The sequence below is a fragment of the Panthera onca genome, chromosome C1 (assembly GCF_046562875.1).
Source record: "Panthera onca isolate mPanOnc1 chromosome C1, mPanOnc1 haplotype 2, whole genome shotgun sequence".
NCBI classification, from domain to species: domain Eukaryota; kingdom Metazoa; phylum Chordata; class Mammalia; order Carnivora; family Felidae; genus Panthera; species Panthera onca.
Window position 1 is genome coordinate 186524282 of NC_138346.1, and position 24610 is coordinate 186548891.

At 51.1% G+C, this 24610-nt stretch overlaps 1 protein-coding gene and 1 long non-coding RNA gene across 6 annotated transcripts in view; one reads left to right on the forward strand and one right to left on the reverse strand.

The window, feature by feature from the left end:
* Positions 1 to 24610, reverse strand: part of RNF220 (ring finger protein 220) — a 231168-nt gene that overhangs the window by 19536 nt on the left and 187022 nt on the right. For all 4 annotated transcript variants that reach the window (XM_060626179.3, XM_060626181.2, XM_060626180.2 and 1 more), the window contains exons 3-5: positions 15850 to 15982; positions 7938 to 7983; positions 4312 to 4413 (exon numbers count right to left, since the gene is read on the reverse strand). In XM_060626179.3, coding sequence (XP_060482162.1) covers positions 4312 to 4413; positions 7938 to 7983; positions 15850 to 15982 — 281 coding nt within the window. The remainder of the gene's footprint in view (positions 1 to 4311; positions 4414 to 7937; positions 7984 to 15849; positions 15983 to 24610) is intronic.
* Positions 19 to 23994, forward strand: LOC132673505 (uncharacterized). Of its 2 annotated transcripts, none has more exons than XR_009608082.3 (3): positions 19 to 58; positions 4336 to 4465; positions 23140 to 23994. It is a non-coding gene; the product is annotated as an uncharacterized LOC132673505 (long non-coding RNA). The 2 variants fall into 2 exon arrangements; XR_009608081.3 differs by lacking the exon at positions 19 to 58 and adding an exon at positions 72 to 484.

The window sequence follows — 24610 nt, forward strand, 5'->3', positions numbered from 1 at the left end:
ACGATGGGGGGGGCGGGGGCGGCCGGACCAGGACCAGGAAACAGCTGCTCTTACTCCGGTAGTAACCGGCTGGGGCCGCCCTGGGGTCCCTCCCACCGCACCCAAAGCCTACCAGCCCCAGTTTTAGACACTGCCGGGTCCTCCCACCCCGCTCCACGCGCCCTCCCCGCGCGGAGCTCCTTCAGTCCCAGAGCCTCAGCCCGGACCCCGGCCCTGCTGCTGGCGCTTTGCTGGGGAGGAGGCGTTTGGATTCCGGGTCGTCTCTGGGCGGTCCCACCGAGTGTCCCAAATTGTCCCGCCCCAACCCCTAGCCTTTCTGTAGTCCCGTTGTTAGAGGATTCCCATTTCTGCTGTCTGCTGGACAGCCCCTGGAGCTTTCACGGGTACCTCACACCCACGCAGCCAACGTGGAACTCAACATCCCGCAAGCAGCCGCTTTTCTCCTGGGTGCTCAGTTCGTAAGGGGATACCACCATCCACTCAGGTGTGCCCACACCGGAAACTTTAGAGGTGTCGTTGGCCCCACCCTCCTTCATTCCTCATAGACTCAGTCCAACTTTAGATTCCAGGAAGTCTGTCTTTAAAGGTCTCTTAAATGTTCTCATCTCCACTTCTGCGCATTTCCTACTCATCTTTCCAGACCTAAGCAAAAATACCTTTCTTTTCCTCCCGTTAGAGTGCTTCCATCTCTACCCTCGTTATAGCTCATACAAATTTGTACGGTGGGCTGACCACTCTAGGGTTGGGGTCATGTCTGAGTCATACAGGTGAACCCAGAGTCCCCGCATAGCGCTTGGCATAGGCAAGACATCCCTGAGTGTTTCTTCTATGACTATACCTGTCTTGGATGTCACTGCTCTGGTTCATAATCGTGTTTTGTCTCTCATCTGGCCTTCTGGTCTTCAGTTTCTCTCCCTGACCATACTTCAGACAACAGATAGTGTAATCTTTGTATCATGCAAAATCGACCCTCTCTCCCTCTCCCCCACTTCTTTAAATCCTTCAGTGGTTCTCCACCTAGAAGATCTGTAGCATGGCACACAGGCCTTATTTGACCTGTTTTTGTCTTCAGACTCTTCTACCACTCTTGTGCTCTCCCTTTGCCATCCCCACACTCAGCTCTATAGGGCTAACTATATATAGTTCTTTGAGCACTTAATGCTCTGGACTCTGGGCTAGATTATCCTGCTGCTTCCATATCCCCTGCTTGGTTGACGGTTGTTCCTCCCTTCAGGACTCTGAGAAAATTTCACTTTCCCCCCCGAGGTTGGGTTTGTTGCCTCCTCTGAGTTTTCACCATCCCTTGGCTTCCCTCTGATCTTGCATATGGTGATTACCTATGTGTCCCTTCTACGGTGGGGGCTGGTGGTGGTGGTGGTGATGATATCTCTCCAGTATCCAGTCACCCAGCACAGGGCCTAGCATGCAGGAGATATCAGTGGTAATGGGAGAAGGATATTTACAATGGAACTCCCTGAGCCCAGTGCAGGGCTGGGAAACAGTTTAGGATTCAGGGCCAGACAGATCCCAGGTCAAATTCTGACTCTGTTCCTCATAATTTATGTGTTCCCCAAAAAGTCACACCCCCTCTCCAGGCCTGTTTCCTTAGCAGTAAATGGGGGACAATGAATCCTAGCCTTCACAGTTGCTATGAGGATAAAATGAGGAATGGTTAAGAGGGCTAACCCAGCAGGGGCTAAGTAAATGGGAATCCAAACCAGAAACCAACACTCCCTGCTTTCAAGACCTACACTGATGGTTTTTTAAAAAAAAATCCAACATAACCAACCAACTAGTACATGCCAGGCATTGTGTAAAGATCAGGGGATGGGATATCCAGCTAGTCCCTGGGGTTTCCAGCTTCACCTCCTGCTAATTCCCCTTGGGTTTTACATGCTAACAAAAGTGAACTGCTAGCAAGTCCCCAAATACATCATTCTGTGTTACACCTCTATGCTCTTTACACAGCGTTGCCTTGAAATGGCAGACGAAGAATCTTCCTTGTTCATCAAAGTGAACTACTTGTGTTCTGAAACCGTGTTCATTCGTTACCTCTCTGTGAAACTTGCTCTGATAAACCCCCTCTTTACACTGGACTATCCCAGAAAGTTATTTATAACTGTTACAGCACTTAAACACTGGGCTATAATTATTTATTTGCAAATCTAACCCCTTGAAGGCAAGGACACTGGGCCGGGCATGTGTGAGTACAGGAAGGGAGTATAGAAGGATGGGACAACGTCCTTGCCTTGGAGGAGCTCCCAGTTTAGTGAAACAGTCATGCTCATTGTGATAGATTAAATGCAGCCATAATTCTTTGCAGCTCCTTCTGTCAAGAGGACAGAATCCTCATCCCTTGATTATGGGGTAGCTTTGGGACTTGCTTTGTCAAGTGATGTGTGAGTTCCAGATTCTAGGCCTCAAGAGGCTTTGCACTTTTGGCCTTCGTCCCCTTGGTGTGACACTGCCCTGAGGCTGCCAAGTAAGGAAGCCGGTCTAACCTACCAGAGGCCACATGGAAGAAAACCAAGGCACCCTGATCTCCCAGAATGTGAGGCTTTCCAGCCTAGTCAGTCATCTAGCTGAATGAGCTGCATAAATGAGGAAAGGCCCAGTCAACTGAAAAAATCATGAGAAATAACAAATTGTGTTAAGCCACTAAGTTTTGGGATGGCTGGTTATATGTCAGTAAATAATGGAAACATAGATAAACAGGTGATCACAATATAGGATGATAAGGGTAATCATAGGGACATATAGGGTTTGTGAGAAGAGATAGCTAATCCAGAAAGGCTTCCTGGAGATGGTATTTGGGCAGGTTGTTGAAATATAAATAGAAATGTGATGGGATGGGGTAAAATAGTCCCATTAAAAGAAAACAGCATGCGTAAAAGTGTGCAGGCAAGAAAGGAATGGCACAGTCAGGGAGTAGTGAGCATTAATTCTGTGAGGATAGCTCAGAGGATTCCTGGAGGGCAGTATTAGGAATGGAAGTATTAGCAATGGAAATACGGGTTGAACCTAAATCACAGAAGACCTTGGTGCCATGTCTTAGCAGGCTGTGCCTGTGCCTGTGCCTGATGGTAGTTCTTAGCTCAGCAGGTGCTGAGGCTGAATGCTGTGACTGAAGTAGAGAGGGTGGCAGGATGCACCCTAAGGGCAGGGCTCTGTCCATCCCTTTGGAGCGGAACTTTCTGTTACAGAGCCTTATCTCCCTATCAGACCAGAATTCCCTGAGGTTGGGTCATTTCTCCACCTATGTTAGGGTTGTCTGGGTAATAGCAGTGTTTTTCAGGGGCCGGACTGGGCTGCCTGTCTTGAACCAGGGTTTATGAGAGGGGGATCCCTCCCTGGGGCTCACACTTAGGGCTATGCAGTTTGAGTCCCAGTACCGAAGCACCCAGCAGAGGAGGTGCCAGTGGAGGCCGGTGTCCACTCTCTTCTCTAAGCTCGCACCCTGATGCCGGGCTGTGTCAGTTGGGAGGAAAGGGGGCCCAAGGGGAACATCTCTAATTCCAACAAAGAGTTCCTGTATGCCAGGGCAGTGACCCAGGCTCTCCACCCAGAATTGTAGGTCCCTGCTGCCTGTCTTTCCATATCAGATCAGGGCTTCTGAGTCAGGGCTGTTTTCTCCTTTCGTACTGGGCTCCCCAAGAAGCCCTTTTGCCATTGAGGCCAATGTTTCTTAGAGCAGGGCCCTGTTTTTTCCATCTGATTGGGGCTCCCAAGGGCAGGGCTCTGTCTCTTCCCAGACAGAAGTTTCTGGGGGAGTTCTTTCTCTTTCTACCATAAAGGAGACCCATTTAGAGCTAGGATGTTACCCTTAGGCCCCCGTCTTGCTGTGATCTTTTAGGACTGTGTGATTACTCCTTTCCTGTTTGCTCAAGGCACTCAGGCAGTGTCTTCTTGTCTCATTCTGGGTCTGATATGAAGGTTTGGCAGGATTGAATAGTTATTTGCTCAAGGGATCCTGGTTTGGAAGTCTGAAGTCTTCGGGGGATTTGGGGCTATGCCTCTGGGTCCCTCATGAAACCAAACCACATGGGATACCTCTTGATGGCTTCAGAAGTGCTTACAGCCCACCAGAACCCAGGTGACCTTGCATTGCTCCTTAAAACCTATCTGTTTAAGGCCCATTCCCTGACACGTGTGCCTTCTGGTTTCAGTTAGGGGCACTAGACACAGAGGGAACCAAGTACAGTTCTGGCTTCTCTTCTCACCTCCCAAGGAGGGGAGGAATCAGCACCAGCATGCCCCTCTAAGCTTTCACCACAGGAGCTTCCATCTCACGCTCACGCACTCCCTCCTCACCTGGTATCTGTCTGAATGGTGCAGGTCATCAGTGGCAGAGGAGTGTGGTGATGCTGTTGGAGACTCTCCTTCCCTCTTGATGGAAGCAGACAACAGGAGGGACTGGAAGAAGAAAAAGGACATGTCGCCTCAGGCCAAATGAGACCTGCAGTCGGTCAGTCCCCTAGGGTTCCCAGTCCAACAGAGCTTTTGGGAGAGGGCCATTGAGGGAGGCAGAGGGATAGAGGAACCACTCTTGAGATCCGGAAGGCAGGCTTTGAGGCCCTGAGGATGTGGTTGTGGGAGAGGATGGCTTGATTTCAGGGATGGGTAGAGACCTCTGAGAGGGTCCAAACCTCGTGGACCCCAGGTAATCTCTGTCCCAGTGGGGCAGGACTCCCTGCCCACTCCCAGTTGGATGAGATAATACATGCTTTGTTCTCCCTTCACAAGCAGAGACTCTGGGACTGTTCTGAAGGATTGGGGGTAAAGCCGCATACCTGCTGCCCTGCCTGCCCCTAATACGGGCTGAAGGCAGCCCTGCTATGGAGACAGTAAATTAAATAGTATGTATGAGTTTCCTGCATGCAGCTAGGGATGTACGCTGGGTCCATTTATCCCTGCGCTGCGGCAATGACCCCAGCGAGAACCCTAGGAGAACTAACCCCCCCACGTCAGTCCCTCATGGCCTCTCCTACGTGCGCCTGCAGTGTAGATTAATAAACTGTCCGCTTTACATTGTGTGTGAGCGCCACAATCCTAAATACTACATGGCACGTTCAGCCTGCTCTTGCTGGCTCTTGCCAAGGCCTGTTCAGCTGCAACCTGGGGGCCTGGAGGCCTGAAAGCAATCCCTACTTCCTTCTCCCACCCTTTCCAGTTTGCACAGCTCCGAGCCGGAAGCATACAAGCCCCCAGGAGGCCTCCCCAGCCGAGAAACCATGCCAAATCACCAGTGACAGCCCAAAGAAAGCAATTTGGGAAAGATGGAGCAGCCATTTATCCTTCATCTCCGACCGAGCCTTAGGATGTGACCCGCATGCGGTGGCCATGCTGCACATCCTCAGGCAAGGGTCCTGGGAAGGGAGGGGCAGCTGCTGGTCTGGCAGGGCTCCCTGACTCAGCCTGGCCCCCCAAAGCTGGTGGAGGAAAGAGGCTGGGAAGGGCCTGCAACTCGGAGCCCTTTTTTCACCCAGCCAGGCCCAGGGGGAGGCCTAGTGGGTGACTAAGCCCCCACTCCAGACTGAGGTGGTCTTTCAGGCAATGTCCTTTGCCTTCTCTGGTCCCAGGGAAGATGCTGAGGAGGGGAAACAAAGTGGGGTCCCTGCCCCCCACCATGAGAAAGCTTGCTCTTGTATGCTTGCTTTCTGTCTCTCTCTCTCTCATTCTCTCTGGGTTAGAAGCCCTGAGAGGCCCCAGCATTACACCTGGGGCAAGCAGAATAAAAAAAGGTCACTGGCGCTTTTTAAACATGGACCAAAAAGCAGTAAAATGTGTTTTGAAAAAAAAAATCCCGGCATTAAATCATGACTTTTTGCCTGGCTCTTCGCCTCATTAAAAGTGGCCTTTTGGAAGGTAAAATTATCATTGTAAGCGATAAGATCTTTAAGAAAATAATTCACGGCTTCTTCACCCTTTAATATGATAGCCGCCACCGGCTAATTTTTTTCTTAATGGCAATGAGGCCATCAATCTTGTCTAAGGCCCCCTCGCCCTCTCCTCTCCCTCCCTCCCTCCTTCTCCCTGTCCTCTCAGTTTCTTGCTTGAACCTTCTACCTCATGCCTCTTCCACCCATGACCTGCTCCCCTAAAGCCTCAGCCACAGGCAGGGGATGGTCAGCTTTGGGGGTTGAAATGGTCAGCTTTGGGGGCATAAGTGTGAATCTGGAATTGGGCGAGCAGGGGTCCTTGCCTAATTATCAATATGCCTGTGTCGGCAGTTGGAGGATCTGCATGTGTTTTAGGACTTCCTGTGTGAGTATTCTGACCTCGGTGTGTGTGCATCTGCGTATGCGGGGGACTAGGTATGGGTGTGGATTGTATCTGTGTTTATCCTTAGAGCACTGGCCTCACTGCGGTCCAATCCCCAGCCCTGACAGCCACACTCAGGTGTCGGGTGTCTGTGGTTGTGGCGGTGGCTGACCTGGCAGCTTGTCCATGGCCTACCTTCCTTAACCACAACCACTGAATGCTGCAGGCCGGGCCAAGCTCTGTGAGTGTGGCTCCCTACCTGTATGATCCACGGCTGCCTGGCAACCCCCACCTTTTCTCTTTAGGCAGGAGGGCTTTGCTACCTTGGTCAGGGCCTGCACCCATCTAAGACTGGACCAGCCTCCCTGCCCCTCCTCTGTCCACCTTTCTGTGTCGAGTGATTTCCTGAGCGAAGGTGCAAAATCCACTCCCACCCTTTTTAAAGGCCTGCAGGGGAGTTGGGCCAACCCCTGGAGGTAATATTATCACTCTGGCTCCTTTTCTCCAAACTGCCCCCTCAGAGGTCACCAGTGGCTTTAAGATTTCTCAACACGATGGCCCCCTTCTCCAGACTTTCTCTCTTTGACTGCTGACCACCCCATATGTTTTGGAACTTTTCTCCCCTAGGAGTCTGGGATACCATGCTTTCCTGTACCCATCCCGATGCATGACTGTTCCTCCTCTGGCCCCATCCTGGTGCCTGTACCTTATTATCTTGACCCCCCCCCCCCTCCCAGAGGTCCCCAGATACTCTTCCTGGCTTTTTCTTTGATTTCTCTGTGCAGTCCTCCTGACTGATTCCATCCATTTTGGAAGCTTCAACACTCATTCCTCACTCCCTATAAAAAGGGCCAGGGATTCCTGCCTTTAAGAGTCATTGTGAGAACTTTTAACAAAATATGTTGCCTTGCCAAGGGTGAGGAAGGGTTTAGTGAGTAGGGTTTAGTTCTCCTCCCCAGGTCCCCACTTCCTCAAAATCATCACCTTTGGGAAAGCAGTACCATCTGCCTCTGTGGCCATCTATGGGAGTTCTTGATACAAATCACATCATTGTGCTGAGGCCTCTCTGGCCCCTCCTTTGAGCCAGCTACTTGCCCTTCATTTTTCCTTTCTCCATCTGATGCTCCCAAACCTCTCTCCCATGGTATCTGTTTAGAGGGGCAGACTGTCTCCCCAGATGAGTCCAACATCCTCCCTGGCTCCCTGCTGCCCTCAGGACAAAGTATACACATACTCATGCGCGCGCACACACACACACACACACACACACACCCCATGGTGTGTCTTCTAAGGCCTGTGTACTATCTGTCTTGACCAGCACTTCTATATTTTTATTTACCTGCTACAGCTCACCTTCCTTCTTGGAGTCTCCCCAGCCTTAGTGTCTGGGTCCCCCATGCCCCCATGTCATTCTTAGCTTTGATTCCTGTTCTGACTGGAAAAGGAAGAAGTCAGATGAGCATATTCTGGCTCATACTCAGACTACATTCTCTCTCTCTCTCTCTCTCTCTCTCTCTCTCTCTCAAGCACACAGGGAAGCCCTAGGCCTCAGGCTGACGATCAAACCCTGGAGACAGTTGGGGATCCAGGAAGAGCTCCTTTTCCTCAAGAGGAATCAGTTATGGGGAAGCCTAGGTTAGGATGGGTAGGAGGAAAACACACAATTGTCCACCTACCTTGGGGGTGCCTGGAGCCATGGCATCCTTCAGAAGGGAATTCTTGCTGCCAAGAAAGAAGAGAACAGGGTGACTATCCCACTTGCTGCCCAGGGCATGCAAGAGAATAGCAAGAAAACCCCAAAAAGAGAAGGCATAGCCAGCTTAGCCCAGCCCTGTTCAGCCAAGCTCTACCAAGGCCTTTCAACCTCAGCTGGCCCTGACTAGCTCAGCCTCCATCAGGGGCCAGTGGCAACAGCTGGCTCCTGGGAGGGGGACAGAGACAGTAGGCATGGTAGGCTCCCCCAATAATCTGAGGAAAGGGGCTTTACCTGACTCCTGGTATCAGCCCTGAGTGTTCTGCTTGTCCTGGATGCCCCCTTCCCTCCACCTCCTGTCCCCAGCCTGCTCTTAGCTCCTATGGGATTGGGGGTGATGGAGCTGACATGGCTCTTGTCAATTCTCCCTCCAACACGCTGCAAACTGCGTTAGGCCAGGAATGATCTCCCCCTGATTCAATTTGTCAGCCCCAGGCCCTCCGGCATCGGGCGCGGCAGGCGGGCGGGAGCTGGGCCCTGAAATATGGTGGGCGGCTCGGAGCAGGCGGGGGCGGGGGTGGGAGGTGATGGATGGGCTGTGGGGGAGGCGAGGACTGTGTTTAATAACAAAATTGGTATGCAAGGCCACATCCTGCGCTAAGCATGAGTGATCCAGAGCCACAAAGTATTACAAATCCCTGCTAAACAGATGCTGACAATGGAACAAGACGTATCAAATCAGATCCACTTCAGAAACATTAATATCCCTGTTCCTGTCCCTCCCTCCCTGCTGCCCCCACTGTGCTCGCCACATCTGTGCTCACACATTCACGCACGTGCACTCACACACACATACAAATACATACACGCAGAGGCGCTGGCTGATATGTGCAGGAGGCAGACACAGCCCATTCACATAGGGTCCCTGCACAGACACCCATACAAGCTATTCAGGTAGAGCATGCCCACAGAGATGTCCATAAAGCACAAAAGACACATACCCAAGGCAGAGTGCATAGGACACGCACGGACTCAGGGCGTATACACAGGAATCACCCATAGGGTCAGACATAGGTACCCCAATACGTGAGCAAAGACATAGATTCAGATAAAGTAGCGGCTGTCCCTTGGGGCACATTTGGCAATGTCTGGGGACCTTTCTGGTCATCACAGATGGGGGTAGGGAGTTTGCTACTGGCATCTGGTGGGTAGAGGATATTAACCAACATACAGTGTATGGGACAGCCCCTCACAAAAAAGAATTATCTGGCCCAAAATGTCAATAGTGCTGAGGTTGAGAAACCCTGGTATAAAGGCAGATACACACATCTCCACTGTCCATAATTCTGTCAACAGTCACTCAGACACATGTGGTCACACCCAGTGGCTCAAACATGTTGTAAATACGGACACATTCACAACAGTCACCCAGACTGTGAAGAGCTGCTCGGGCACCAACATCTACATAAACACATGCACAGGTACACCCACATGCACCAACACACACCCAGATACTTACACATCCACAAATGCAGACACACGTGGACACACACCCACATAGATACACACATCACAGATCTGAATGTAAACACAGAACTGTTTGCCTGGCTGATTACAGAGTGTGGGCATCACAGACTGGGAAGGACAACCAGACCAGGTTCCATTCAGTTACATTTGGTTCTTAAACAGTCCCTGTATTCCTGCTCCCTGTCAGGCCCTGATCTAGGCAATGGGGATACAGAGAGGAAACTGAGCTGCTCTTGAGGAGCAACTAGTTTGAGTTCATTACTTTTAGCATTCCTTCACTCAGTCAACAAGTACTGACGTCCCATTGTGCCCGGCACTGTGCCTGGACAGGTACAGAAATGAGGCATCTACTGTGCGACAGCGTTCTTGCTGGCCTGAGGTTTGAGCTTTATCTGAGCAGGATCAGGTTGGGACAGAAAAGGAAAGAGTGAACAATGATTGTGCATCAACCACACGTGACAGGTATGGGTCGGGTACTTTATATGTGTTCTCTCTTTAATCTTCACAAAAACTTTACAAAGTTGACCAATGGAGGTTGAGTGACACCTCTACGTTCACACAGCCCATGTAGGGTTTGAGTTCATGTCTGACCGAGTCCAAAGTGCTGCTTTTCAGTTGCCCACACTGATTTCCTAAAGCTACTCAGGGGTTAGGATGGAGGACAGAGCTTGGAGTTCTTTTTCTCTCTCCACTTTGGGGAGCATCCTACTGACTCTGGGCTTTAGTTTCCTCGGCTGGTGAATAGAAATGAGGACATCTAGGGTGAGAATGTCCAGGCTCTCCCTTTGCCAGTACTCTTACCTTTCCCTTAAGTCAGACTGGTACTACCTCAAGCTCCCGCCCTCTCTCTGAGCAAGTGTTCCCACCCTACCCCACCTTTCTTCCAACAACCTGATCACCACCAAGTGTGCTTGGTCCCCCAGAGATAGGAGTCTGGTGAAAAGCCTGCCTCCAAAAGGAGAGGTCTGAGCCCCAGAGCTACAGACAGACTGGATCCTGCCCAGCCCATCGGCTCCTCTGCCTTCCGTCCCTCCCTGTTTCCACAGCCCACCCCCAACGATTTCCTCCCTTCTCAGTCACTCGCTGCCTAGTGATCCATGGGTTTTAAATTATAACTGGGACCCAGGAAACGCGTTCCTAAGTACAATATTCATGGGCTGGGCTGACACTTTTAATTAAGGTGATTTACACTGAATTATCCTTGGAAATAAAGAAATGGTGTGCTGCCCGGGAATAAACCATCATCACCAGCCGCCTTTGTAAGTTACACTTCGTTTTAATCTATTTGGGGAATTGTTTATCTAGTTCATTACCCAACCAAACACCGAGGCCGGCCTTAAATAAGGCTTAAGTGGGGGTGGGGGCACTGCCATCTCCATACCCCGCCTCTCTAGAGTCACCCAGCCTCCCTGTGGCTCCTTCCAGCCCTTTGAAAGCACTGACCACAGAGCTGGCTTCCTATCCTACAGGCCAGATCTAAAAGTGGCTTTGGAAGTCTCCCAGAAAAGGCCTCTGGGCTCAGGCCTCACCAAGCTAAGCCTCACAAGTCTGGGGGCTGCTCTCCACCACCCTCCAATCTTCAGCCCCCATCTATGTTGCTGCTTGTCTGTACACATCCAGTTTCCACCCCATCACCATCCCAGAGACATCTTAGTCTTAGTGTGCCCAGAGCGCCATCCATTATTTCCTCCTTTCCTCAGAAATTTGCTTCCTCGCCATCATCACCTTTCCCATCACCCAGGTCAGAAAGCTCTTCCTAGTAAGTACCCTGCTCCCTTCTTGCTTCTTCCTCCACCAGTCTCTCATCATTCCCTCTTCTCCATTCCCACTGCCACTGTCCCAGGTCAGCCTCATCATCTGTCCCTTGGACCCTGCCCAACCTCCTCACCTGCCCCCCTTCAACCCCCAATTCATGCTCCGCACTGGCCTCCAGAGTGATTCTCCTACAGTTCTGCAATGTGATCAAACTTCCTGAGACCCACCAATGTTCTAGCTCCCCCACCACAGCTAGGACAACCTTTCAGCCCTGAAAGCCCCCTCCAACCTGTCCTCAATCTAACTTTAGCCCCCTTATTCGAACTAACTTAGTCCTGGGGTCTACTGGTGCTCCAGTGCAGGACTGAGAAAGGGAGGGGTGAGGGAGGGTATATGGCCATAGCCTCTGATCCCAAATGTAAAAGTACTTTGAAAAGTATAAACGCTTTGCCAACAGGAGTTCTGACTCTTCTTCCTGTAGGTGTCTGTGTGCCCATGTACCTGTGGGAATGAGCATGTGTTGGAAGTGGTTCTTTCAGTGTGTGTGTGTGTGTGTGTGTGTGTGTGGTGAGCACATCTATGTGTGTTGGAATGTGGGGGTGTGCGTGTGCCTGTATGTTATGTATGCATGTTTGCCTGTGTCTCTGAAAAGTAGCCAGCCCTAGTTTGGGAGCTGGGAGGTCCCCGCCCCCCCCCCCCCCCCCCCCCCCCCGTTTCTCTGTGCGAGTCCTTAGGTGTGTCTGAAATAGCAGCCTGCCCCCAGGGAGGCCTGTTCTGTGCTGTTGGGCAAAGGGAGACAGAAGGCACAAAGGAGGCAGATGGGCCCTTGAACGCAGGCCCATCCTGAAGAACTTCTGGGGAAGCAGCCGTGTGGGAGGAAGGGAGGCCCCCCAGGCGATGGAGAGCCACCCTGAAGCAGCATCTACAGGCTCCAGAGCTGGCTAAGCTGGGGGGGGGGGGGAGGGGGGAGAGCAAAAGAGGCAAAGGCAGGGTAAGAGAGGGAGGGAGAAAACTGGAGAGAAGAGAAGAAGGCAGGGAAGCAGGGAGAAGGGAGAAGAGAGAGGGAGCGTGAAGTGGAAGGGAAAGGGGAAGACTGGAGAGCTGTGGAGAAAGGCTCTGGCCACAGGTCATGGATGGGGAATGCCCTCCTTTGGGTTGTGCCCGGGCACACACAGGATTAGTGTCCTCCTGCAGGATTCAGTTTCCCCATCTGTGAAATGGCTGGTCAAAGGTTCCGTTCAGCTCCTGGAGCTGCCGGCGGCGGGAGAGAGGAGGGAGGAGTCTCAGGGGTGTCAGGAGTCCAGGTGCCACATCTTTTCCCAACTTCCTCTGCTCTCCTCAGGTCTCCCAGACAGCGGGCAGGGGCGGCGCAAGGGCAGCCAAGGCTGGGGCCCTCCCCGAGCGCTACCCGGGCTCTGCGGCGCCCTCAGCCCGGAGGGAGCTGACACGCTCCTTGGGAATTTATCACGCACCCAATTACAATGTTAATTGGCAAGTTCCTGAAATCAATTAATTCGCAAATTTTTTCCAATTAAAAATCCAGATAAATCACGAGGGCGGCAGCGGCCGGTCCAGCCTGCAGTCCGGTGGGCGCAGCGGCCGCAGGGAGGGGAGGGCGAGAGAGGGGAGGGGAGGGGGCGGCGGGCGCGGCTGCCCTTGAACGCCTTTGCTGGCCGGTCGGACTGTCAGCGCGCCGGGCGCGGCGGGGCCGAGACAGATAAAACCATCGACCCGTCGCCGCCAGCGCTTCGGCTTTATCGATCCGACGGGAATTTCACTTGCTGTGCAGATCCCGCTGTCCGGCTGTCAGACACCGGGTGGGGGGGGCATGCCAGGGGTTAGGGGGTGCTGGGCGGGGCCTGGACGTGAGGGGCACAGAAGTGGGGGACGCAAGACACAGCCGTGAGGAGCGGAGCAGATGTGGGGGCTCTGGGTGGGGAAATGCACATGGGCATTAGGGTGTGGAAGCAGGGGGTGCCCTGAGAAAATATGCGGGCGGGGGATTGGTGCAGAATCATGGCTGGGGGTGGGGGGCACTTCTGTGGCTAGATGTGGATGCCCTGGGCAGTGCAGGTTTGGGGCCAAGAAGATGAGGCTCTAGTGTGGCCCCTACTGAGGAGGCAGAAGGAGAGCTTGGGCCCCCATTTTCCAGACCCTTAGGGGTACACTGCTTTTACAGGGCCCTGCGGGGCCCTCCACACACATCTCTGTCTCTATTCCTCTTCTTGTTGAGGGAAGTCCTCTATTACCCAGACACTCTCCCAGACAGCTAAGGTGTAGAACTCATCTGCGGAAGGATATTTCTTTCATGCTCTGCCCCTTCTAGGCTAGTCCCAGGAGTGTGTGTGTGTGTGTGTGCGTGCGCGCGCCCGGGGGCGGGGGGTGGGGGGTGGGTTAAGAGCATGGCACCACAGTCAGACTGCTTGGATTTGAATCTTATCTTTACCACTTTACAGGCTGTGCAACCTTAGAAAAGTCACTTAACCCCTCTGTACCTCAGTTTCCTAATCTGTAAAATGGACTTAATAATTATTGCCTACCTAGATGGTTGTGAAGAGTAAATAAATTAATGCAATGTAAAGTGCTTGGCATATAGCGAAGGTTCATACAGATTATTATTTTTATCATTTGTATAGTCTTCTGTGGCAGTTTTAAGTATTTTCACAAATTCTTTGATATTCTTCCTGTCAAGAAGTAGAGTTTATAGAGTTTAATTCTCCTCTCTTGGTGTGGGCTGGACTTGGTGACTTGCTTCTAATGAAGAGAATAGAATACGCTAGAAGCAACAGTGTATGACTTCGGAGACTAGATCATAAAAGGCACTGTGGCTTCCCACTTAGTTTCTCTCTTGGCTCACTTCCTCTGTGGGAAGTCAGCCACCATGTCATAGGGAAACTCAAGCTGTCTTATGGAGAGACCCATGTGTGGAGAAGCCATCTTGGGAATGGCTCCCATAGTCCCAGTCAGACCTTCAGATGACTGTCTTGGCTGACATCTTGACTGCAGCCTCATGAGAGACTGAGCCGAAAGCCACAACTACCCACAACTGCCCAACTAAGTTGTTCCTGAACTGATGGTCCATAGACACTGTGGGTAATAAATGTTTGTTGTTTCAAGCCACTAGGTTTGAGGGTAATTTGTAACACAGTGCTAGATAACTAATACTTCTTCCTTCAAAATTCAGCTCAGGCCTCACCTCCCTTAGGAGGTCTTTGCTCTGTGCTGGGTTGGTGCTTTTTCCATGCCCCACAGTTCTTCCCATAGAGCAGCCTCTATCCCTTGGGGTTTCATGCCCCAGCTCTCCTTACTCTCATGTAGTGAGCTTCTGGGAGTGGGACCAGTTCTGGTTTACCTTTGGGTCACCTGCACCCTGCATGGGGGATTAGGTGTGGGTAGATGGAAGGAGATCAGTCAAGTCTGGTGACTTGGACTGAACAAGGGGTAGGGTGGGGTTGGGAGAGGTGGGACAGGCTATTCCCCTGTAGCAGACCATATTTTCCAGAGATGGCTGCAACCACCCATGTCTCCCATTCCACGTGCTCTTCTATAATATGACCCTGCCACTCTCCCATCAAAAAGTGGGGTGTATATCTTTTCCCCTTCAGTCTGGCTGGGCTGACACTGCCTCGACCAATAGAGTACAGCAGAACTGACATTAAGTGACTTCTGAGGCTAGGTTGTAAAAGGTGATCCAGCTCCCATCTCTTTGGCTGGAACATTTGCTTTCGTACCCTAAGCTGCCACATAAAAAGTCCAGCTACCTGGAGGCTGCCATGCTATAAGAAGGTCCAGACCACGTGGAGAAGCCAAGTGTAGGTGCTTTGGTCACAGCTCCAGCTGAGGTCCCAGCTGAGAGCCAGAATCAGCCACCAGACATGTGAGTGAAGGGGGCTCCAGAGGATCCCAGCTCCCAGCCATCGAGTCTTCCCAGCTGGGGCCCCAGACATCCTGGAGCAGACACAGGCCATCCCTCTGTGCTGTGTCTGGATTCCTGAAGCCACAGATGCCATGAGTATAATGAAGTGGCTACTTTGAATTGCTAAGGTTTGGGGTGATTTGTTATACCTCTCCTCTGTCCCTTTGATAACCTGGCTCCTCCATAAGGCCCTCAAGGAGACTCCACCTGGTCCTTCAGGCAGGGAGAAGGGAGGTAGGGTAGAGCAGCAGGGCATGGCTAAGCTTGATTGTCACCTTTCAGACCCTGAGACTGATAGAGAAGGTAGTGCTTACTCCCCTGGATGGCAGCACGAAGCTGCACTTCTGGTTAGGCTGGCAGGCCCAGTCCCTGCTTCCGGTACCCTAACCCTGAGGCTTAGCATGGCAGTACAGGCCTGTGGCAGTGGCTCATCCCCTTTCCAGCTCCTCTTGTGCCCTTTTGAGGCTGAGGCCTGAAGAGGGGGTCACTCTCCTCCCATCTCTGAAAATACAGCAAGAAGGGAAATGCATCACCATTTAGCTGCAGGATCTGAGGATTGAAAGCAGAGTAGAGGAGAACAACAGTAGGGCCTTACTTCTACCTAGAGGATGGAGTGTGGGCCAGGTTCCTGGGACCTGGTGTCCAGAACACTGAGTGGAACCCTCTGGCAGGCAGGCTCCCCCAGCTGGTGGCTTACCTGGCAGGCAGCTGGGCCAGCTGTTCCAGTTCTTGCTCCATATGCTCCTGCAACTCACTGGGCCTTAGCAGGACCTGGCAGATAGGGCAAATAGGGGCCTGGCTGTCAAACAATGCTGCTGCCTTTTTCTTACCTGGAGAGGGAAGAAGAAGAGACAGACAGATAAGCTGGGCTTGTCTGTGGACATATAGAAACCCAGTGTCCCAATCCTCCAATGCAAGTGTGCTGCTGCCTCCTAGGGCTTACTGGCCCAGAGAGGGGTTGAGCCCAAGGGTCTCAGAGCCCATGACCATTCACTCTTCTCTGTGGCTCCAGGGGCCATGAACGGTGCCTCCTTAGCCGGCCGCCCCTGTGGGAAATCTATTGGGACACAGTCAATGCTCTGTGTAATCAAACCTGGATCACTTCATTTCATACAGGTTAGGGAAGGTCTTGGTTTAATCATACCATCACTCAGAATATCCAGTGACCCCTCTGTCTCTCCTTTCCTTACTGTTTTTATATTCTCCAAATCTGGAGAAGGAAGAAAAGAGGGAGAAAGAGGACTCATTCCTGCATTCCTGTTGTCATTCAACAAACATCGTCTGAGGTCTACTCTGAACTAGCCCTAGTGCAGAGCAGTGGGGCCACAGCATAAAATCAGATCTAGTCCCTGCCTTTGAGGCCCTCACAGTTGAGTGGGAAAGACCAAAAAGGATCTGCCTGACTTCTGGGGTAGTGTTTTCTTCCAGTTCCTCACCTTCCCAGGGTTCTTCCCGTAGCCTCTTCTCTCCCTATTCTGTATGCTGGATCATCTTCTTCCTTCTTATGGCCCTAACTCCCACCTGTGCTTTGTAGACTCCAGAATCTGTATCTCTGCCCCAGATCGCTCCCTGGTTCTCTCGGCCCCTCTATCCAAGCACCTAATGGATATCAATGCCTGGGTGTCCCCCAAGAATCTGAAACTCAATGATCCAAAAACAAGTTCTTCAGCGTCTTCACCCCTGCTCCCTGTTCAGCAGTGCCCTCTTAGTTAATGACACCAATGTTCACCTGGTTACCCCAGCCGGGAACCTATGCCTCCCCCGAGGCCCCTTCTCGTGCCTTACTGTCCCTCCCACATTCATTAAACCACCAAGTCCTGTTCGTTCTGCTTCTACAGGATTCCTGGAATCTATATTCTTCCTGTTTGGGTCTCACCACCTCTCACTTGGATAACATTATTGGCCTCTTGTGAATCTAACAGAGTCTGGGTTTCCCCCTCCAAAATATCCTTCAAATTGTATGGGAGCCCAAGTGGGTATTTTGCTGGCTCCGTTGGTTTGGGGGCCAGCTGGGAACCTGAACTCTGTTCCCACTCTGTCCCAGCTCTGTCACTGTCTCTGTTGCTGATGGTAACCAGAGCACACTATGCTAGGAAGGAGCCTGAAGGTTGCTTAATGCACGTCTTTTGAGGAGCCTAAACCCCCTCCCTTGCCACTGTCTCCACCCAGTGCTCTTCTGGCCTCTGCTTAAGGTGTGGAATTGAGGAGGCCTGTTTATCCAGATATATCCTTGCCTATCTATGTAAACTCCGTAGAGAGACTTTTTTTTTTAGTTTTTAAAATTTTTATTTCATTTTTTTAGAGACAGAGAGAGACAGAGCACAAGCAGGGGAGGGGCAGAGAGAGAGGGAGACACAGAATCCAAAGCAGGCTCCAGTCTCCGAGCTGTCAGTGCAGAGCCCAATGCGGGGCTCAAGCCTACGAATGTGAGATCATAACCTGAGCTGCAGTTGGACACTCAACCAACTGAGCCACCAAGGCATGCCTGTAGAAAGACTTCTTTAGCTTAAGCCAAGATCTTCCTCCCTGCTTCTTCTTCCCACTTTTGTCCTGAGAGAGTCAAAATTAGCTTTCAGAGAGATAAAGGCCATGCTAGTGATGACCAAGGTGGTTGTGTTGGGTTACCAAATTAAATATAAGATGCTCAGGTAAAACTAAATTCCAGGCAAATAATGAATACTTTTTTAGTGTATGTCCCAAATATTGCATGGCACATACTTATGCTAAAAGTTACTCACTGTTTTTCTGAAAGTCAAATTTACTTGGGCATCATATATTTTCATTTGCTAACTCTAGCGCCCCATGCCTGAAGGAGCTTCCAGTTCAGGCTGAGCACAAGAACCCACCTCCCTTTGACACAAGATTGAGGATGGTCACAGCTCTCCTGGATGGAAGGCATGAAGGATGAATAAGGGAGAGTTGACAAGGCTGTTGAAATGGGTCATCGAGGCAGGGCCTGGGGCATAGCGGGGAAATGGTAAGAGAGGAGACCTATGAAAGGGGAGGATTCAGGGCATGGGGTCTATGCTGAGGTAGAAATATCAGGGTTTCTGCCCAGTAGCCTGGGATACCAACTCTGGCTCTTAGGGATTCCTGGAGCCCAGAGTCTTCCCTTCAAGGCTGGGACCAGGAATCAGCATTCCCACATGCTTGTTCTCAGTCTGATTGCTTTGCTGCCACAGAGATCTACTTTTCTGAGCTTGGCCTCAGTTTCTCTACTGAGACAATGGGTCCTCTTCCTGACTCCCAGCTTTAGGTACAGCACTGACAGGGATCAGCAGAGGGTCCCTGCAGCCTATGCCCTCCATCCCACCCCCATTTTCTCAGGGGTTAGAGTGGCAGGTGTCAGCCTGGCCATGGGCCCCCTGCTTCCCCTCCCCCGCTGTGTTCCCTATAATTTTATATTGAGACCTGTGGTCATGACGTGGGTTTTACTGCACTAACGACATGGCCTGCCCAGGTTTAATGACAAAATCCATACTCTGGCCCTGGGCCTGCTCCTCGTTTGCATAATTCCCAGAATACAGCTCCCTGAAGCTTTTGACCTGGGCCATTACAGTGGCCATAAAACGGGCCATAAAACCACTGGGAATGGCCAAGAGGAGGGGGCTGTGGTCTTGTGGGGGTGGGAACCAAGTCCTCAACCCCCAACTCTTCCTAAGCCTGGGAGTAGACATCCTCTGGCTCTTCTCTGCCACAGTTCCGAGAATCTAAGAGTCCTTCTCAGGCCGGAGAGACCTCTGGAAATCCCTAGTCCAGCTGCCCCTCTGATGTAGGAGTTCCTTCTCCAATGCCAAAGCCGGCATCACAGGTAGGCTGACGGAGCCCCCCAGAGGCAGGCTGTCAGGAAGCATCTTCTCGTTGAGCATTCCTCACTCCTGCCCCCGTGCCCCACCCCATGGCTGGCCAGGCCCTTTGCCACAGGTGGGTCCAGGTCATGTGGGCCTAGGTTGAATCTTGTACTTCTTCAGGAGGCCTAGCTCCCCAGGGAGGTCAGGAGGCAGGCTGAGCAGCACAGTGGGGAGACGTGGGAAGCATGAGGGACTGGGGACAGGGACTGGGACGGGCTGTCAGTGCTAAAGATGATGAATGGGGGAGGTGAGGCGGGAGGCCTGGTGTTATCGGCGGTGGATGGCGGTGCGGGCGCTCGCCGCTCCTGTTAATCCCCGGGCGCTGCCTCAGCCCTTGCACTGATAACGAGGAAATGGGACTGACAACAATTTTTAGCTGAGAGATTCTTCACCAAAATGCCAGGCGGCCGGAGGTCTGACAGCGCCTGATTGAGTGTGTGAGTGTGTGGGGGGAACGCCTGCGGCCCCCTCCCCTCCCATGCAAAGATGGATCACTCATTCCGCCTCCCGTCCACATTCATTACTGCACCTCCCTCCCGCCACCGCCACCGCCACCACAGCGCCTGCCACCTCCACGTTTCTGCCTGCTGCAGGTATCCCCTGAAGCAGGAGAGCAGAGCGCCGAGGGGACTGACCCTGTCCTCAGCCTTACGCGGGGCACCTCGAGCTCAAAGAGCCAGAGGTGATTGCGGGGTCAGGCTCCCTAGCTGTGTGGCCTCCAGAAGGCCCCTTTCCCTTTCTGAGCTGCTTAGAATACTCCACACCCAGAACAGCCACGCTCCACCACAAGTAACTGCAGGCTGTGAGGACTGATAGCCAGGCTGAGGAGAGAGGAGCAGTTAAGCCAAGTAGCCTTTGCCTTGCCTGGGCCAGGCTCCAACCAGTGCAGCCATCAGGCCTTGGAACTGGGCCTCAGGCACCTGGGGTCCCAGATCAGCCCTCTGCTGCCCCCCTCTGTTGGGAAGTGCTGACCATCGGGGGCGGGTGACTCAAAGGCCCACCAAGCTGCTCCATCTCTGCCATCCCAGGGAGTGAAGACAGGTGCAGACTTGGACACTGGAGGATGGGGACTCTTTCAAAGGGAAAGCCTTCCCTTCTTGGACCACTAACTCACGTCTGACCCTGCCACACGCCTGCTGTGGGATTGCTTCTCGGGCTTGGTCTGTTTGGTTGTGTCCTAGTTCTGTTGCCTGTGGCTTCCATTCTTGCCTCTCTGTTCAAATCCCATCTTGATGATCTTTGGCTCTGCAGACCACAAAAGGCAGGGCTTGACTGCCTGGTGTCTGATTTAAGAAGGAGCAGGGTTTAAGTGAGGGTGAGGGTACCGCTAATGACAAATGGCAAGAGAGGTGGGACCTTTTAAGAGAATGTGTGTGTGTGTGTGTGTGTGTGTGTGTGTGTGTTTGTGTGTACACACATATGTGCCCCACCCTTCCCTTCCCCGACCCCCCAGTAGAACGGCTTCCATTTCCTGGTGACCAAGGCACAGAGGAGGCTTCAAGCAGAATTCAACAGAGTTGTCTCTTATTAGCTGTGAGACCTTGGGCAAATCACTTAACACTTCTGAGCTTTAGTTTTTCCTCGTGTTAAACAGGTATGATAATATCTAACTTCCAGGACTTTTGTGAGGATTCAATTAAACCAGGGCTCTCTACAAAGTGATGGCTCATTATCATCTCTAGTAGGACACTAGCACAGTTTGTTGTTTGTGCCTGTATCCATCCCCTTCTGACAGGGCCCGGCCTTGCCCTGTATCCCGCCTTCTTCTCTGCTACGGTCAAGATTGTGTCCCATTCAGTAGGTACTCTGGTCCTGGCCCTTCTGGCCTCCATGGAGTTCCTTCTTCCTATCCATCCACATGCATGTATCTATTGATTGGTTTGTATGCCACTATATCCATCTGTCCATCCATCTAACCATTTATCCACTATCTATTAATAATAATAACTGTTTATTGAGTGTTATTATATGTTAGGCTATAGGTTTAATGTTGCACATAGTTTATCTCATTTAATCTTTACAACAGTCCTGTGAGATAGGTATTATTATTGCAATCACACTGATGAAAAAAATGGGGTTCAGAACAATGAAATGACATAGCTAGAAGGTTCGGAACAGGATTTAAATTCAGGTCTGCCTGACTCCACTAGTGCTAGTGCTCTTAACTACTGAATAATACCCAGCTACTTACCTCCTTTTCCACTCACTTAGGCAATAATTTGATAGTATCCAACCAATGGCAGCTGGATAGTGATGATGGGTCTGCTACCCTATGGATGCCATGCAATAATGAACAAGACAGGTACATTCTCTGCCCTCGAGGAGCTTAGGAACTGGTTGCAGATAGAGACATTAAACAAATGTTCCAAGAGTGGTTTTAGAAAAAGGTAAGTGCACGGAACTGTGGGAGTATATCAGCTGGCCTGGGAGGTGAAGGAAGTGACATCCAAACAAAGGTGTGAAGGATCAGAGGGAACTGGTCAGGCAATGATTGTGGAGAAGTGGTGTTCTAGGTACAAAATAGCATGTTTGAAGGTACAGAGGGAAGACAGCCCAACGGAAGAAGTGAAGAGTGTCCAGTGTGGCTGGAACAGAAAGAGTGATGGACAGAGTATGAGAATGACAGAGAGGCCAGATCCTGGAGGACTTTTTAATTACGTTAATGATTTTTTTAATGTATATTTAGTTTAGTTTTTTTTTTTTTTTTTTTCAGAGAGCAAGCAAGCAAGAGAGAGTTAGAGAGTATGTGTGAGCTGGGGAGGGGCAGAGAGAGAGGGAGACAGAGAATCGAAAGCAGGCTCCTCCCTATCAGTGCAGAGCCAGAAGCTGGGCTCGATTTCACAAGCTGAGATCATGACCTGAGCTGAAATCAAGAGCTGGATGCTTAACTGACTGAGCCACTCAGGCACCCCTGTTGTTGTTGTTTTTAACATACAGTGAGAAGTCATCGAAGAGTTTTAAGCAGGAGAGAGACATATCAGACTTGCATTTAAAAAAGATCATGCTGGGGCTCCTGGTGGATCCGTTGGCTAAGCGTCTGACTTCGGCTCAGGTCATGATCTCATGGTTCATGAGTTCGAGCCCTGTATCGGGCTCTGTGCTGACAATTCAGAGCCTGAAGCCTGCTTCAGACTCTGTCTCTGTCTCTCTTTGCCGCTCCCCTGCTCACACACTGTCTCGTTCTCTCTCAAATATAAATACATATTAAAAAAAATTTTAAAAGATCATTCTAACTGCAAAGTACAGAACGGTCTGAGGGGGCAAAGTAGAGAATGCAGAAAGGCTCTTTAGAAGGTGATCTCACTAATTCAGGGGAGGCATGATGGTGCCTTGCTGGAGCATAATGATGATGATGATGATGATGATGACGATGATGATGGAGGTGAACTGAAAGGGACAGGTTGGATCTGGGGGTTAAGGGACTGAAAGGAGCCAACAGTGATTCCGTGGCTTCTGGCTTGAGAACTGCTGGGTGGTAGACCATTTACTGCCTTGTACAATAGGAGGAGGGGCAGCAGGCTTGGTGAGGAAAAAAATGAGTTCAGTTTGGATGTAGTACTTACTCTGAGGAACTGTTAAGACATCCACATGAAAATGCTTTCTGGGCACTCTATGGGAACTGGAGTCAGAATTATGGAGTTGGAGACATTGACATATAGGTAAGAGCTAAAGTTCACTCAGGCTTCCTCTGTGCCTGGCACAATGTCTGGCATATAGTAAATACCCAGTAAACATTCACTGAATGAATAAATCAGTGACTGAAGTTAAGAGTAGGTGAGATCACCTAGGGAGCGAGTATACAGTGAGAAGAGGCTGGAACAGAACCCTGAATAACTCCAACAGGTAGAAGAAGTTTAAGTCATCAAAGACTAAGACAGAACAGTCAACAGGAGGATGAAAATAAGCATGGTATCGTCAAAGCCAGGAAGGGAAGAGTTTCGAGGAGGGGGCTGTCACTGATAGGGTCACATGCTGCTGAGAGGTCAAGAACGTAAGGCATGAAAATGTCCCCTCCACCTATTGTATCCACAGTACAGCCATATACCCCAACTTCATCCATCCATCACCATCCAGACCACCTACATACTCATCCTCCCCCCTCTCACTCCTCCCCTTTCTCCTTCTCTTCCCTCCAGAGAACCACGATTGGTGCCTCTGCTGAGTGTGGGACAGGAAGAGTTAACATGCTGACAGATGGCATTTTTTACCTTCAGTCAATATGAACAAGGCCCCAAGACTATGATTCCAAACATCTGGATTTCATCAATATGTGATCTGTCATCGTATATTGGCATTCCCCAGTCCCTGCGCCAGAGCAATGCGGCTGGTTTTATTAATACGTCAAATACATTATCCGTGTAATACACTTGTCTGGCTGGGGCCTCCCGCTGGGGCGGGGCGGCGGATTTGAATGTATGATGAATCAGTTTGCATTACATGTTCGTAAGTCATCATTTGTCAGGATTAATAGGCATCCCTGGTCGAGGAGGTGGGGGTGGGGCAGGCAGAGGAGAGACGTGTATTTAGCTACGGCCCATATTTATCTGCCAGTACCCAGGGATGCCCTGAAAACCACTGTATACCCTCCTGCCCAGACTCCAGGGCAATGGCTGGTGCTCGGGGGGCAGAGGCGACATTTTCAGCAGTTCCTGAGTCACCTGGAACCAAATAGGCCTATTTGCCTTTGCTTTGGGCTTGCCAAACAACCAAAAAGGTTATGGCAGGGGCCACTTGCTCAAGCTGGCTCTTACTCTCACTCTAAAGGACTCAGAACTCCTTCCTCTGGGGAGCTTTCCCCGACTCCTCCAGACTGTACTAGGTGCCTTCTCTGTGTTCCCAAAGCCTCTTGTGCCACCTCTAGTGACACCATGTTACAATCGCCTATTCTGTGTCTGTCACCCTCTTTAGACTGTAAATTTCTTTAAAAAAAATTGTTTTTAATGTCCATTTATTTTTGAGAGAGAGAGAGAGACAGAGAGAGAGAGAGAGAGAGACAGAGAGACAGAGAGACGAGTGCGAGCAGGGGAGGGGCAGAGAGAGAGGGAGACACAGAATCTGAAGCAGGCTCTAGGTTCCGAACTGTTAGCACAGAGCCCCATGTGGGGCTCAAACTCATGAACTGTGGAGCTGAAGTTGGACGCTTAACCAACTGAGCCACCCAGGCACCCCTAGACTGTGGCATCTGGCAGAGGACATAGCCCAAAGTAAGAAAATCATAATAGTAATAGTAGAAATCAATAAATATTCTTTGAATGAACAAATGAATAAATGACCATTGACCTTGCCAAACTCCCCCCAAAAATGCAGAGGTTAGCTGAGGGACGTCGTGGGAGTTTTCTCTGATTCCTTGCCTCCACTCTGACCCTTATTTAGGGTCTGGTCTGGTCATCTCTCCTATATATGCTTTTTCCTTCATTTTCTCCTCTTCCTTCCTTAAGAAGTACAGACTCCTCACAGCACCAGGTTCCGTACATGTGACATTTATACACAGATATAATACACAGGGTGACATAGTTATGCCCGCATGCCATCTTCCCTTTTCCCATCTCAGCCTGCAAAAGCTCAGAGTGGCACTGCCCACTCTCTGTGGCCTCCTGCCAGCTCCAG